This window comes from Dermochelys coriacea, chromosome 4, assembly GCF_009764565.3.
Source record: "Dermochelys coriacea isolate rDerCor1 chromosome 4, rDerCor1.pri.v4, whole genome shotgun sequence".
NCBI classification, from domain to species: Eukaryota; Metazoa; Chordata; order Testudines; family Dermochelyidae; genus Dermochelys; species Dermochelys coriacea.
Window position 1 is genome coordinate 40,359,561 of NC_050071.1, and position 13,861 is coordinate 40,373,421.

Sequence of the window (13,861 nt, forward strand, 5' to 3'; positions counted from 1 at the left end):
ACCATGTTACATGCTCTAGGAACACTTAAAACTTTTAATAAGTCTGTATGAGAGAGCTCCTTTATTAGGCAGCCTCATTTGTTAAGAAACCGCACCAAGTGATTTTAAAAACCAACCAACCACTCAAGTATTTTGGAACAGTAGTTCTTGTCTTCTCCATACTGTTACCCTTTGCTGCAACAGAGAAAAGCTTGGGAGACCCTATGATCCCAATCTGGTCATGAGGCTCATCAGACTGTCACATACCCATGTATTAGAAGATCATCTCTGTTAGTTAACTGATATTTGTTGAATCCTTGAATTATCACTTAAATCATGTTTCATTGTAAAGCTTAGTTGACTGTTACATAATTCAGATTGCAGGGCACTAGTGCAATTTTTTGGTTACCCATGTCTTTCAGCATGCTGAATTAGACTTGCAGAAGGTCACCCTGCAGACCAGTGGCAGAGCTGGAAATAGATCCCAGGTCTCCTGAGTCTCAGTGCAGTGCTCTAATCACTAGGTCACACAAACAACTTACCTTCCTTATGTATGCTATAGAATACAGAATTCAACTTTTTTAAATAATTTTGAGCTTTTCACTTTTTATAGACTTAAATGTTCATAATTGTGGGAAATCATGCGGTGGGAGGGAGGGGAGACAATGTGGAGGTTGAACAGTAATTATCCAATGACATTAGACATAGAGATTCAAAAAGTTAAAGCTTCATAGCTGTTAAAACAAATTGTCAACATCACATGTCAAAATATTCAAACAAAATATCCTTAAATCAAACTATTAAGTTCTCAAGCAGCATCTTTCTTTCTTTGCCTATCTGTAAATTTCAGTTATTATTGATGGAAATATTTGTGGCGGGGGGGGAAGGTGTATGTTTCCTGGGATTACCCAGGGTTGTGAGGAACCTTGCTACTGCCTGCCCTTAGCAAGAAGATGCCGTGTCTGTGCTTGCTGTGGATCAGTTTCCCAACACCACCAGCCTCTGACAATACAAGAACTACCTTCCAGGCCTTACTCTTTCTTTACAGGTTAATGATAGGCACAGTCCAACCCACAAGTCCTCCAAGTGTCTGCCTGGAGTGCCTAGACCCTGATCCACTGGACACTCACAGAATTCCCAGATCCAAAGGAACAGTACATCACAGTTTACCAGTTATATCATAGAAGACAGCTCCACTTAACACACAGCACTTAGGTTTGTTTGTAAAGAAAGCAAGTTTATGTAACATAGAACCGAGTCAAATGATAACATGCAGAAATATTGGAAGCCAAGGATTACATATAAAGTAAAATCATAACATGCATAGTAGAGGCTAAACTTAACTAAAAAGATATGTTCATAAGACAAAACAAAAGCTCACATCAAATCCTTCCATGGTATTATAGCCAGACTTGGCTGTGATCTTCCTTTATGAAACAAGCATGATGTTGTCGTGCCTTCTCAGTGGAAAGATTCAGAGGCTTTTTTTTCCCCCCCGTCCCTAAAGTTATAGTTCATTGTGTGCACTTGCAGACAGGATAACCTTCATTGCATGTACTTTTTCTCTTCTCCTCTGGAATCTTCGCAATCACTTGATTAACATTCTGCTCAGATTGTAAATGGGTTGTCCATTGTGAACCTTACGTTACGCAATTTATGTGTAGACAGATGGATAAACGTAAACCTCTCACCCCTTTACTGGTGACCAGCCCAAAATCAGAGAACTTAACATAACTTTCAGTATAATATATGCATAACTTCTTGCATACTATCCATGTATGCATTTCACAATCATTGAGGACTCTTATGACACTAGCTTTCATTAGAAACTTTACATAATATACTTTGGTGAATTAGTGAAGTAAATACCAGAGCCAGGGGATCCCTGTAGCCCTTAGGCACTCTTGTTGTCCCTGCCAGTTGGCACCAAGAGGTCCCTGGGTCACAAAGGTGAAATCAACATTTCCCGATAAAAATCTAGTCCTTCCAAACCTAGCCTATATACCCTTATTTGAAATAGTCCCAGAGTTCCATCTCCTCTGTCTGCCTTTCAGAACTTTTTCTCTAACACTTGTTTAAATTGAAATCTCTATTTTTATTGCTTGCCAACAATCGACAGCCATAAGTATCTTTCTGTTATGAGGATGAGAATGTATAACTTTTTTTTGTTAAATCTTTTTAACAGTTCCCTTCAGGAATTTTTTTCTCCAGAACTATAGGTCTTCTGCTGGGTATAAACGCAATACTAAGTCAGATCTTAAATAGCTGTACACGTCAGTCAGAAGCTTTTCGTTTTCATCCTATATGTAGCAATATTAGGAGGAAATACTTACAATAAGGAAATCAACTTCCTTTACATATTAAAATGTTTGATTTTTATAAAGTTGGTAAGTGCCTCAGCATATAAATATTACAGGAAATAGTATGAGGTCAGCCAAAATCACGACCTCATATCTGTGAAACAATTACATTTTCTGTACTTGTACAAAGCAATCTGTCAGCTGTTGGCACTGTTAGGCCACTTGCTAAGGAGACACTTGATTTTTATAATTACCTAGCTGTTTTTTTACTCTTCTGTTCGACTCGTATAGTCTGTTTGTTTGTTTGTTGTTTTTTAACCTTAAATCTAAATCTACAGTATCTTTTCTCTGCCATTATTCTAATTCTTTATTGAATATATAGGACTTATTTTTCAGTCTGGTTTCCTTGTCACATTAAGTGAATAACTTAAATTGCCAGATATTGTGTGGATTACCTAGAATATATTTGCCCTTTACATTTATGCTACAACAAATTGTTGTTGTATTGTCTTCATGTATCAGTGGGAGAATGGACACTGGTCTTCACTGGCAGTAGGAATAAGTTAGTGACAATGTATCAAAGGATACCTTCAGTACCTAATGCAAATTAGATGTAACCAAACAATATTTGAAATTTTCAGTTGCTGAGGTATTGTTCAGAAGTTACTGAATAAACTGTGTTCAAATACTACATTTAAAAATATATTATTTGTATGGCAAATATTTCCTCAAAAATGTGTAAGTTCCAAATGATGCTGATGTTTTGTATACAGAATCCTAAATATTCCACTTCAGTAACTAAATATTTACTGTTAAACTATTCAGAATCTGTGTAATCTTCCAGATCAAAATGGGTATTTACAAGTTGCAACAAATTTTTTTCCTTTTTAAAGCAAGCGTAATTAGTGTAAATTGTAAGTAATGAGTATAGTGCATTCTAACAGTTCACTTGGGGGAGTAATGTTGGGATAAAGGGCAGTTAAAGGAACAAATCAGGTTGGCATATGCTCAGATACAAAGGTGTAACCACAAACCTGATTAGAGGCAGAGGGAAATAGAGATGCTTTTGTCTTTTTAAAGAGACTTGTAAATTTTAAGTTTGCATTGGGCCAAAGATTCTATTTTGATTCCTCTAATATACATACAAACATACTCTAACATACAAAAAGATGTCTGTCTGGCACTTCATGTGCCTTTGAATTAAGTTAAGGAAATAAGTAGTCAAACTAAACCAACCAAAGTCCCCCACCAACTATTGTACTAACCTCTTAGGGATGGGATGTACAAGAAATATTACTTTAGAAAGTTGCACATACCCTGAACAGAAAAGCGGAATTCAATCTAGTTCAGATTCCAGCTGTCACTGGCTACTTGTTTGATTTTGGGCAAATCAGGTTTTGTCTTGTTTTCCCTCACCCCATCTTTACTGTGGAATTAACTTTGTTTTAATTCTATCAATTACTGTACAGTTAGAAAGTGCTGAGTACTTTTGAAAATCCCACCCTTGACTCAGCTGTTTACTCTGATCAGTTTTGATACAACACTTGCATAGTCATTCATATTTATTAGTGAATTTAGTGTTCATGAAAGCTGCCAGCTTGACTGCCCAAGAGACTGAACTCCTTTTATTTTACAAGGGAGAGATGGCATAAGCAGTGGCAATGCAAGCTTTCCAGCTGTCCCTGCCAGTGTTTCTCAAACTTCTAAGCTGAAAGGACCTCCTTCGTGGGTGAGAAGAAAGTTTACTTTCATCTCCCATCTTTTGCCTACAGACAGCCTGTTACTTAAGCCTATTTAATGGAATTTCTTGCAATGTGGACACCTGTCCATGCTAATTAATGGAGAGAGCACTTATTAATTGACTCATGATGACTCCCTCTTTGACATAATGCCGTAGGTCTACATATTGTATTATTGGGATTTTTCTCTGCCTACTGTATCACATTTTTGTTGAATCATATGTTATCATAATAATTTATTTTCAAACTGAATATGGTTATTCGCCATTGACCTTAGAGCCATTCTGTATCCTTTGACAGAGGCAGTAAAATGTCAATAAATGTCTCAAGCTCCATACTTATCTACTAAGCAAGAGGATTATAAGCAAAATATATCAATTACAGTATTTCAATCAAATTTATTTTGCCATGGTTAGGTATGAATGACTCATTAAAACAACTCTTGTTATATATCTTTTCACCCTAATGAATGGGATGGAAAAGGTGAACTGGAAATGAGTCTCTATATAGAAAGTTAACTATCCATTTAAATGCAGTGATGTGGAAATATTCAGACACTTCTCTCTTTGGCATCTGTTAGTCATCAATATGCAGGAATGTTAGGACTTTAGAGAATTGATAAAGGGTTATGGAATATTTTCTGAGTATTGTGGATGTTTGTAGCTGGTGAAGCTCCATAATAACTAAAGCCTTTCTCATCAAGTTTTTAGTGACATGTAGAAGGAGTTGAGTCTTCACCTGAATCCTGAATAAGTGGATAAGTGTTCACAAAACAACTGCAGATGCTAGGGACTGAAGGAGAGTGGAATTACCCTGTCACCCTTCAGGCTGCCATCCTTAGAATGGGGTTTTGAGGCTGTAACAGGGTTCATTACGCTCTGCTGGTGTGTCTCCTCATGGCTCACCTGGGGAATAGCTCACCACTGGTCACCAGTAGCTTCCCTACCTACGGTTCCAACTCAGCTGTTGTCGCAGTCTTACCCTCCAGGACTCAGGGTTGCCGTCTTCTTTGGGACTCTGGCTGCTCCCTCTTCATGACTTGGCCCTCTAGCTGGATCACAGTACCATCTCTTCTGAGGTCTGTCAAAATCACTCCAGACTAACTGTCCCCCTGCCCTTCCTGCCAGTCCTCCATTCTATGTCTAAGGCGGTAAAGCTTCCCCAGTAGCTGGTAGGAGAATCCAGGCCCATCCTGTACTCCATGTTCCTGCACAGGGACCCTATGCTCTGCAGCTATGGTCTACTTCAAGACCTGATTGCTATTTTCCTGGGCTCTGTCCTACTTCCTCCTCCTATTCTTTGGCACCTCTGGGCATCTGAGCTTCCTCGGCTCCCCATGGCTACTTCCCCATCTACATAGCACCTTCTTATTCAAGGATCTTGAAGGGAAATGCTGCACGTTCTACAAATGAGTGAATTGAGCTAAGGGTAAAACTGATAATTCAGATCTTTAGTCCTCTAATCCCAATTCTCTTCTCTTTAGGAATTAACAACTAATTCCTTGCATTACTAAAGCCTGCAGTGCTTTTTAAATAAAATGTTAGCTCTGTCATACTGCTAATACAGTGTCTCATCTGTTGTAAACACAATTGTTTTAACAGCATCAGACAACCAACTGTTTGTTTGAAACCTTTTTGAATTAATAACTGGGGGGGAAAAATGAATTCAAACACAAGGCTCAAATTGTTTCAGTTCATTTGAGGATAGGTGTCACATCATATCTCTACCTGAGTAAAAACGGGGGAAGAAAGAGATGTAGTGTAAGGGATACCTTTTTACTCAGGAGAGATGTGATGTCTCATTCCCCTAGTGAAAATTCAAAGCATAAATTTACAAAGGAAAAAATAGGAATGTCTTTTTTAAATTTTGTCCAAATGAACTTCACATATTAATCTTTGTTTCCTTAACAAAATCCAGTCACTGCCTTTAAAGGCACAATAAATGTATATGACAGTCTCTCATTTTATATTCACAGAACTGTGTACTGAAGTGTACAGCTATTTAATTTGCATAATGTGAAACATGAACTATAACAAGGATATTTGTTTAGAGTGGCTTTAGTTGTGACTGACTTCATATTTATCTAAAATCTTCCTTCTAGTCAAATATAGTTACAGGATAAAATATGTCTTGTGATGACAAATGTGATTCTTTTAAAAGCCTGTTTTTATAACAATTACATCAGTGCAAGTAAGTGTAAAATGACAACCAAATCTCTAATTTTAAATTACAAGAGCACAAGATTTTAATCTAGTCCTTTAAACTAAATCTTTCTCCCCACGCCCCATACACAAAAAATCTGGTAATATGTACAAGAAACACCAATTTAAATCCAGTTTTTCCAGTTATTGCAAGACACCCCTCCACACACATCTGATCCATTGTTCTGTCTACATGTGTGCTTTAATTTCTTATTTTGGTCCTGACCCTCCTTTCAGCCAGGCTGCTATTTGAAACCCACACACAAAGTTTGCATGAACCCTTGGGACAAAACCTAGGGCCCGCTGTCACACACTGGACTTTCCTTGAAAAGGAGGAGATTAAACCATTCAGGAGTATGTAAATCAGGGTGTAAAGAAGCAATGTATTCTTCCTCTGTAGAGAGGAAAAGCTGGATGGAATGAGGCCCTGTGCTCCCCTTTCTTCCTTCTCCTATGGGAGGCGGAGAAAAGTGGAACATGGTGTTTGCCCCAGGAGAGAGAAGTGATAGAGCCTACCTCTCCTTCATCCCTTCCCCTGCCCTCCCCCAAATGAAGAGGAACTATTTTAATCTAATATGGGAAAGTTCTGGATTGTAATTATTTAGGGGGCTTTTAAAAATCGCACTCTCAATAGCCAGTTTAAAACTCAGGCCCTCCATTTTTTAAGATTTTTTTTTTTTCTTTTTAACTTGGAAGGAACAATTAATAAATACGTAAAATATAATTTGTGCTTAATTTTGTAGCATGGGGGGAGAAGAAGCTGCCCACTAGCTAGTGCCCACAGGAGAAAGTGTGCGTGAGGGTAGAAATCATTGCTGGCAATTCTAGTTATTAAATCAATGTGTATATGCAGTGGAGGTAAGGAACTGTTTAATTTGCAGGTTTCTGAGAAGTCATGAAATGTGTGTGGATGGATTACTTGTAAAATTAAGAGTACTTCCAGTTTTTTAATCGGGGGTTGAATAGAGTGAAAGCACTATAAAACCTAACATGGATCATGCAGGGGCAAGATTAAACTAATTCTGACAACTAAATTAAGCTTTATCAGATCTTTTTTTAAACAATGATTTCTGAAAGTACCTAAGTGCGATGTGCATGTCCAAGTGAAGGGAGGGTATATAACGAGTGGATGTCTGTGAATTACGAATTACTTCATTTCATTTCTATTATTAAAACTTCCATGACAGTATTACTATAGTCTAGTTTTTCCAAGGTTCAGTCCCAAATTTTAATCCCTCTGTAAATTCTTCAAATCTTTTAAAAAAACAAAACAAAAACCATTTGTCACGCAGAAAATACTGTCAGTCATTATAGTTTGGCTTCTTACTAATAGTTCTACATCTACTCTAAAATATATATAATCAAATCTGAACTGCTGGACATATTCATAAAGAAGTAAAGTTCCTTTTGTTTACTAAAATCGGGTTTTGTATATTTTGACAATTCAATAGAAAATATTTTCTAAAGCATGTGGAAATACAATCTTCACCTTTTTAGGGCAGGGTGGTGGTGGTGGAGTTAGATTACTCGGTGGATAGAAGAATGGCAGTTGTAGTCTTTTAAAAACAAGGCTATCTATTCAGATATTTAAGTGAGAAGGTAAATCCCAAAAATCTGACTGGCTTGTATTTGAGAAATTCCAAAATAATCTTTAATTTATTGTTTGAGGTTTTTATGATGGTGTTGAGGCTTCTGCTGTGCAGTATGGTAACATCTGCCATACTGTATTTAGGTTTGCAAAGAACCTGGAGCCAAAATTCCCTGTAGATTTTTTTTTTTCTCTCTCCCCCCTTTTAACCATGCATGGATCTCTGTCAGCAGAGGAGAAAAATAGCACAGCTATTTTTAAATTAGCTGGAATTCCAAATGCACAAACCTCCCAGTGTCTGAGAGTGGCTGTGATTGAACGCCTGCCCTAATGACATTCTAGTGATTGTTTGCAAATCGCTGCTGCCTCCTTGTGTCCAACCGAGGGACTTCACATCTCCTGAAACAAAATTCAGTAAAATCATTAACTGAATTGTTTTGCTAGGATCCGCAGTTCACATTAGTCATTTTATGGGGAGTAAGGAGCAATTTTGTGTGGGAAAACATAACTAGATAAAAATAAGAACCAAATGATATACATGTAGGATAAATTTAGAGTTTGCATGTTAAAAGCTTAACTATAATTACAGAAAACCTAGTAGCAACTGTTAGGCTAAAATGTATTCGTTAGCTTTATTTTTTTATTTTAAAAAGTTCTTCCATCCTAGTTTTGGATCTAAACTTAATATATTGACCTGAAAATATAATATTGGGGAGGGGAGGAGGAAATCTTAAGGAATTCAAGACAAAATGTCTACTTTTTTTCTATTGAACAACATTTTAAGACATTTTTCGCAGAATGGCTTTGAGTATGAGGTTCTTAAGATAAAGCAACCTTTTTTCCTGACTTCTGCTCTTTGGACCCATGGTTGTTGCTTCAAGAAGAAAGTGCAGATGCCAGTAGCCATCTTTCAGACAGCACTCCTCTGCCCAGTATTACTATCAGACAAAAGAGGACCTCAGATCAGCTGAAGGAGAGAGAGATTCCACCATAGGCAATCCTATTCCGTTTCCTCTTTTGCTCTTCAGTCTGGAGCTTTCACCAGGCAACAAATTTGATGCCAGTGTCAAAAGCCTGAGAAATATTTTTAACATCTTGGCCTCCTGATGGCTACCACCTCTTATTTTAAGAAATCTTGGCAGGTTTGCTGTGGAGTCAGTGGGGATCCTGGCCACAACACACTGACATAAGCTCTGGCTGTGCTGCAGCCAGACTAGGGTTGGCTGCCCCCGGGCTACTTCCGAACTCCCCCTCTGGAGATACCTGTGTCCGGTGCGTGTCCTCTGTGAGGTCAAGCACCATGGGGTTTCTGGGTAACTGGCAAGGGGCAGGCTGGGCAGCTCCTCCAGGCTCTGGTCGGTGTCGGGCGTTGGCAGGTCATGCCAGTCCTCGGGTCCGCCATAGGTCGCCAAGGTTTCCCAACTGGGAGCTAGGCCGGCGGCGTCTGGCCTCTCCAGCAGCTGCTTCCTGAGTGAGCTCTGGGGTTGGGCTTTTATACTTCCTGTCCTGTGCCTTGACCACTGGGGGGTGGGCATGGGACTCGCTGGCTCTGCTCACTCTGGTTTGGAGAAGGGCTCATCCCACCCTGGGGCGGCAGGGAACCACTCTGCCTCGCTACGCTACCAATACAGGGTCCTGCCTTTTAGTCTTTCCACACAACCAAGGTTGTTCATCAAGTGCTTGGCAATTGTGGCAGCTCATCTAAAAAAGGCAGGAATCCAGGTCTGTCCATACTTTAACTAATTCAAGGAAGGTGACCCCAACCAGGTGAACAACTGAAGTCAGGTAACCCTAAAGCTTTTTGTCTTCCCGGATCTCAGTCAACAGAGAGAAATCTGCTATGGCTGAGAGCATAGCTTTCATTGGAGCAGGAGCGGTGGACTCTAGGTCAACAGTTTACCTTCCACAGGAAAGATTTCAAATAATAATAGATCTTACCAACCAACGTCACGATCACCCAAGAAAATCAGTGAAAACGTGCTTGACTTCTCTGACACATGGCTTCAAGCTTCAAGTATGACATAGTTTGCCAGACTTCACCTATGCTCTATTCAGGTGTTCAAATCAGTATATCTACAATAGACATCATGTGCATGTGATGATCATGGTCCCACAAGAAGTCATCTTATTAAACTGGTGGATAAACTGACCCTCTTCAGGTCTGCAAGAACTTTTCTCTACCCTCTGCTTATCAAAACTTGGGTGACATTCCTCTATTCACTAACAAATTTATTTGAGCATGAGCTTTCGTGAGCTACAGCTCGCTTCATCGGATGCATTCCAATTAAGTGAGCTGTAGCTCACGAAAGCTTATGCTCAAATAAATTTGTTAGCCTCTAAGGTGCCACAATACAGACTAACAGGGCTGCTACTCTGATTCCTCTATTCAGTAACCTCTTCCTCCTCTTCTAGATCACCTTTGGATTTAGGGCCTTATGGTCTCCTCAAGAAGCCTATCTCCATATAAATGTCCTAGAGCTCAGAGCCATCTGCCTGGCATGCAAATATTCCTGCCTCTTCAGGATTCGACAGTACAAGTGCCAACAGACAACTTCACACCTGTGCATGTCAACAGGCAGGGAAGAACAAGATCATCCCCATTCTGTTGGGAGGCTATGTAGCTTTGGAATTGTGGGATCTTATTCAGAATGTACCTAGTGGATCAGCACCTTCCCAGCCTTTAGAACACCTTAGCTGATCAACTCAGCTGGAAGCTGTCAGACAACCAGGAGTGGTCTGTTTAAATATTCAGTACTACAGAACAACTTTTGCAAGTGAGGATTCCTAGAAACATATGTACGCTACAGATCAGGCCAACAAGTGTCAGATATTTTGTTCCAGGGGGTGTTTCAAGCCCAGGCCCCTTGACAGATGCCTTTCTCATCTCCTGGATGCCAGGACTGATGTATGACTTTCTGCTGATTCATTGTGATACCAAGGGTTCTGAGGAGGGCGAATCAAGACATAGGACAGAGCATTTATGATAGCCCTAGCATAGGATAGGCAGTTCCTGTATTCACAACTGATGAACCTTTCAGCACAGCCTGTCCTCCCCATTGGTCTACTGGCCCTTCTCAGTATTGTTGTGCAGAACGCTTAATCTTATACCTGAACACAGCTTCATTACATCTGACAGCCTGGATACTAGCTGGCTGACATCTACCGAAAAAAGCTGTTTAGCTGAAGTTCAGAACGTTCTATTCCAAAGAAGGAAACCTTCAACCAGATTACAAAGCAAAATTATTACAAGCAAAATGGAAGAGGGTTTCCATTAGGGCATCTCAGCACCAGCTGCCTCTCTTGACATCCCCAGTTTCAGCAGTATTAGATTGTTAGCTGTGAAACAATCTGAACTTTATCAGGCCCATAAGGGTCAGGGTCCATTTAGTAGCGTTTATATTTTAGAGTAGAGATGCCACACAGGAAAATATTCCCTTCATCGACTCTACAGCCAAATTTTAAGGACCATGTGCATTACCCTCCTATGCAGAGCCATACTACATTTTCTTTCACTACTGTGCCAAGATTCCTAAAAGGCCTCAATATGGTATTAGCAGGATTGATTTTTTCGCATCCTAACCTTTGGTACAGGGAATAGGTTGCTATTTTTCAGTTGCTTTTTTAGTGGCTGGTACATTAACTAGAAGGGTAGGGGAAATTTATGCTTTCATGTCAGGTTCCCCTTATACAGGATTTCATAAATACAAAGTCTCTCTTAGGCATCACTGAAGTTTCTGCTCAAGGTGGTTTGAGTTCCATATGACCCAATCTATTTGCTTCCTAGTTTTCTGTCTCAAACCTCATTCAACCCTGGGAGAAGCTAAACTTCACACACACAATTAGTGTAGTAAGGACTGTCTTCCTGCATCAACAAGGCAAAACCATTCAAGAACATGCTCAATCTAGTCATGGCCTTTGCTGATAGTTAAGGGGCAATGTATACCATCACAGAGGTTATGTAAGTGGGTCTCCAGCTATATAAGGATGTGTTACGAATTAACGAGGTTAAATTCACCTTGCTACATTAGAGCTCATTCTACTGGAAATCATGCATCCTCTGTTGCCTTTTAGAAGAATGTCCCTCTCCTGGCAATCTGGGATGCAGGTGTGTGGAGTTTGGCCCACCCTTTAGAAGACGCTGCGCCTTGGTGTAGAGCCTTCCAGATGGGATGCCCATTTTGGTAGGGCTGTCCTGCAGTCATTGTTTAAGTAGGAACTCTAGTATCTACCTCCAAGCAAACAGGCAACTGCTGGTTAGTTACCAAGAGTGGAATCCATGTAAACAATTGCTCAGAAGAATGGTTACTTACCTAAAGTAACTGTGATTCTTCAAAATGTGTTGTCCATGTGGATTCAACGACTCTTCTTTCTCTGCTACTATGGTGTCCACCTTTCTGTGATTCTATATTGGTGAAGTAACTAACGGTAATTGGGCCTGTTCTGCCCCTTTATGCCCTTTGATGGTGGGGACATGAGAACATCTCGGGCACAGGCATGGTCCCAGGGGACATTGCTGGTGAAAAGAATCTGACCTTATGCACATGGGGGACATGGATACCAATAGCATATATAGTAAATAATCTTGAACACAGATACTGCAGGATTATGTACCTGTTCTATATACTTTTCTGGGAGTTGAAGTTAACCTTTAACCTTGTGCCTCCATGAACCCACAGCATCTAGAAATCTTAAAAATGCATTCTGTCCATCACTTGCTAGGTGTTTAAGCATGTGATATTAACAGAGAAATCAGAGGTATATTTTGAGTAATTAAGCTCTTCAGTATGTAGATATTTTAATAAGTCTTCCTTATTAAAAAGCCCCTTTTTGAAGTGTAACAAATTGAACTTATGAAAAACAGTGTAGAAGGTTTTTTTACTGGAATTGGTTTTGTTGACCCATATATTCTTTTCATTCTAATTTTGAAAATAATGAACAGTGTCCTGTTTAGTGGAGGTTTTTGTTAGTGTAAATAACTTGTAATGAACCCTTAAGAAAGAGGAAGTATTTTACTTATTGTAAAGTAAAACTGGGCTATTTTTTTCCAGACTTGAGGAAAGACCAAATGAGTATGGAAGTTAATTACAGACTACACACTAACTTTCCTTCAGAATCTCAATTGAAGATGCACAGTCCTCCACTGAAGAGGTAATTAACTTTTTTGTTTCTTACTGTGAAACTTTTCTATCTGAAATACAATGTCCATGTGGAGCTCCATTTGTTGACTGAAAGAGAATCTATAATATATCCAAATGCATTTCAAACCTAGTCTTCAGACATTATTTTAATATTGTACCTAGTGTGTCAAAAATGACTTGGCTGACAAATTTGCTTTTTGAAAATGCAAGGAAACCTGATGTTTATAAGGATCAGCCAACAGAGAACCAAATTTTAGGCCAGATTTTTAAAGGGATTTAGGCATCTAACTAGCATTTAATAATCTGGCCCTTTATCTGATAGTTAACTATCTTAACTAGGTCAGAAATTTAAAGTGATGTATTGTGTACATTCATACAACAAATAATGATTGGTCAAACTGTCTTCTGAAAACTGTAATTAAAAATGGGGTAGCCAATTACCTACCACCTACATCTGCCTTTCTGAAGTGATGTGTACTCACAGCTCCAACTGAAGTCAGTGGGAGCTGCAGGTGCCTAGCATCCCTGAAAATCAGGACCTAGAGTGTAAAATTGGGCAACCAAAAGTAGTGGACATTTTTTCAAATTTTTGACATAGCTGACTTGTCCAAAAGTCAGTGTGGTAGGAACAGGAAAAGAATCCATACCTGACTCCATCCCATGCTTTAGCAAGATTCCTCTTTCCTTATTGGAGGTGAATCTATGAATCTTTTGCAGAGCTTTGTTAATCCTTCAAATTTCTTATGAAAGAATCTGCAGTGATTTGATATACCTTTTAAGCTAAATGAATATTTGTTAAATAAGTCTCTGAATCCTCCAGTCAGATCAGGGTAAAGGATATTTAAATAATGTCGCCAAGAACACCATTATAAAAAAATACATATTCACAGTACTTAGGATTTATCGGTGTGGGGTA

At 39.2% G+C, this 13,861-nt stretch overlaps 1 protein-coding gene and 1 long non-coding RNA gene across 4 annotated transcripts in view; one reads left to right on the top strand and one right to left on the bottom strand.

Moving 5' to 3' along the window:
• The window catches only part of USP53 (ubiquitin specific peptidase 53), a 64,018-nt gene that overhangs the window by 46,111 nt on the left and 4,046 nt on the right, over positions 1-13,861 (top strand). For all 3 annotated transcript variants that reach the window (XM_038399225.2, XM_043513426.1, XM_043513427.1), the window contains one exon: positions 12,856-12,955. In XM_038399225.2, coding sequence (XP_038255153.1) covers positions 12,856-12,955 — 100 coding nt within the window. The remainder of the gene's footprint in view (positions 1-12,855; positions 12,956-13,861) is intronic.
• On the bottom strand, positions 1,546-10,071 carry LOC122459915. Its single transcript, XR_006280899.1, has 2 exons — positions 8,642-10,071; positions 1,546-8,206 (listed from the first exon to the last, which is right to left on the bottom strand). It is a non-coding gene; the product is annotated as an uncharacterized LOC122459915 (long non-coding RNA).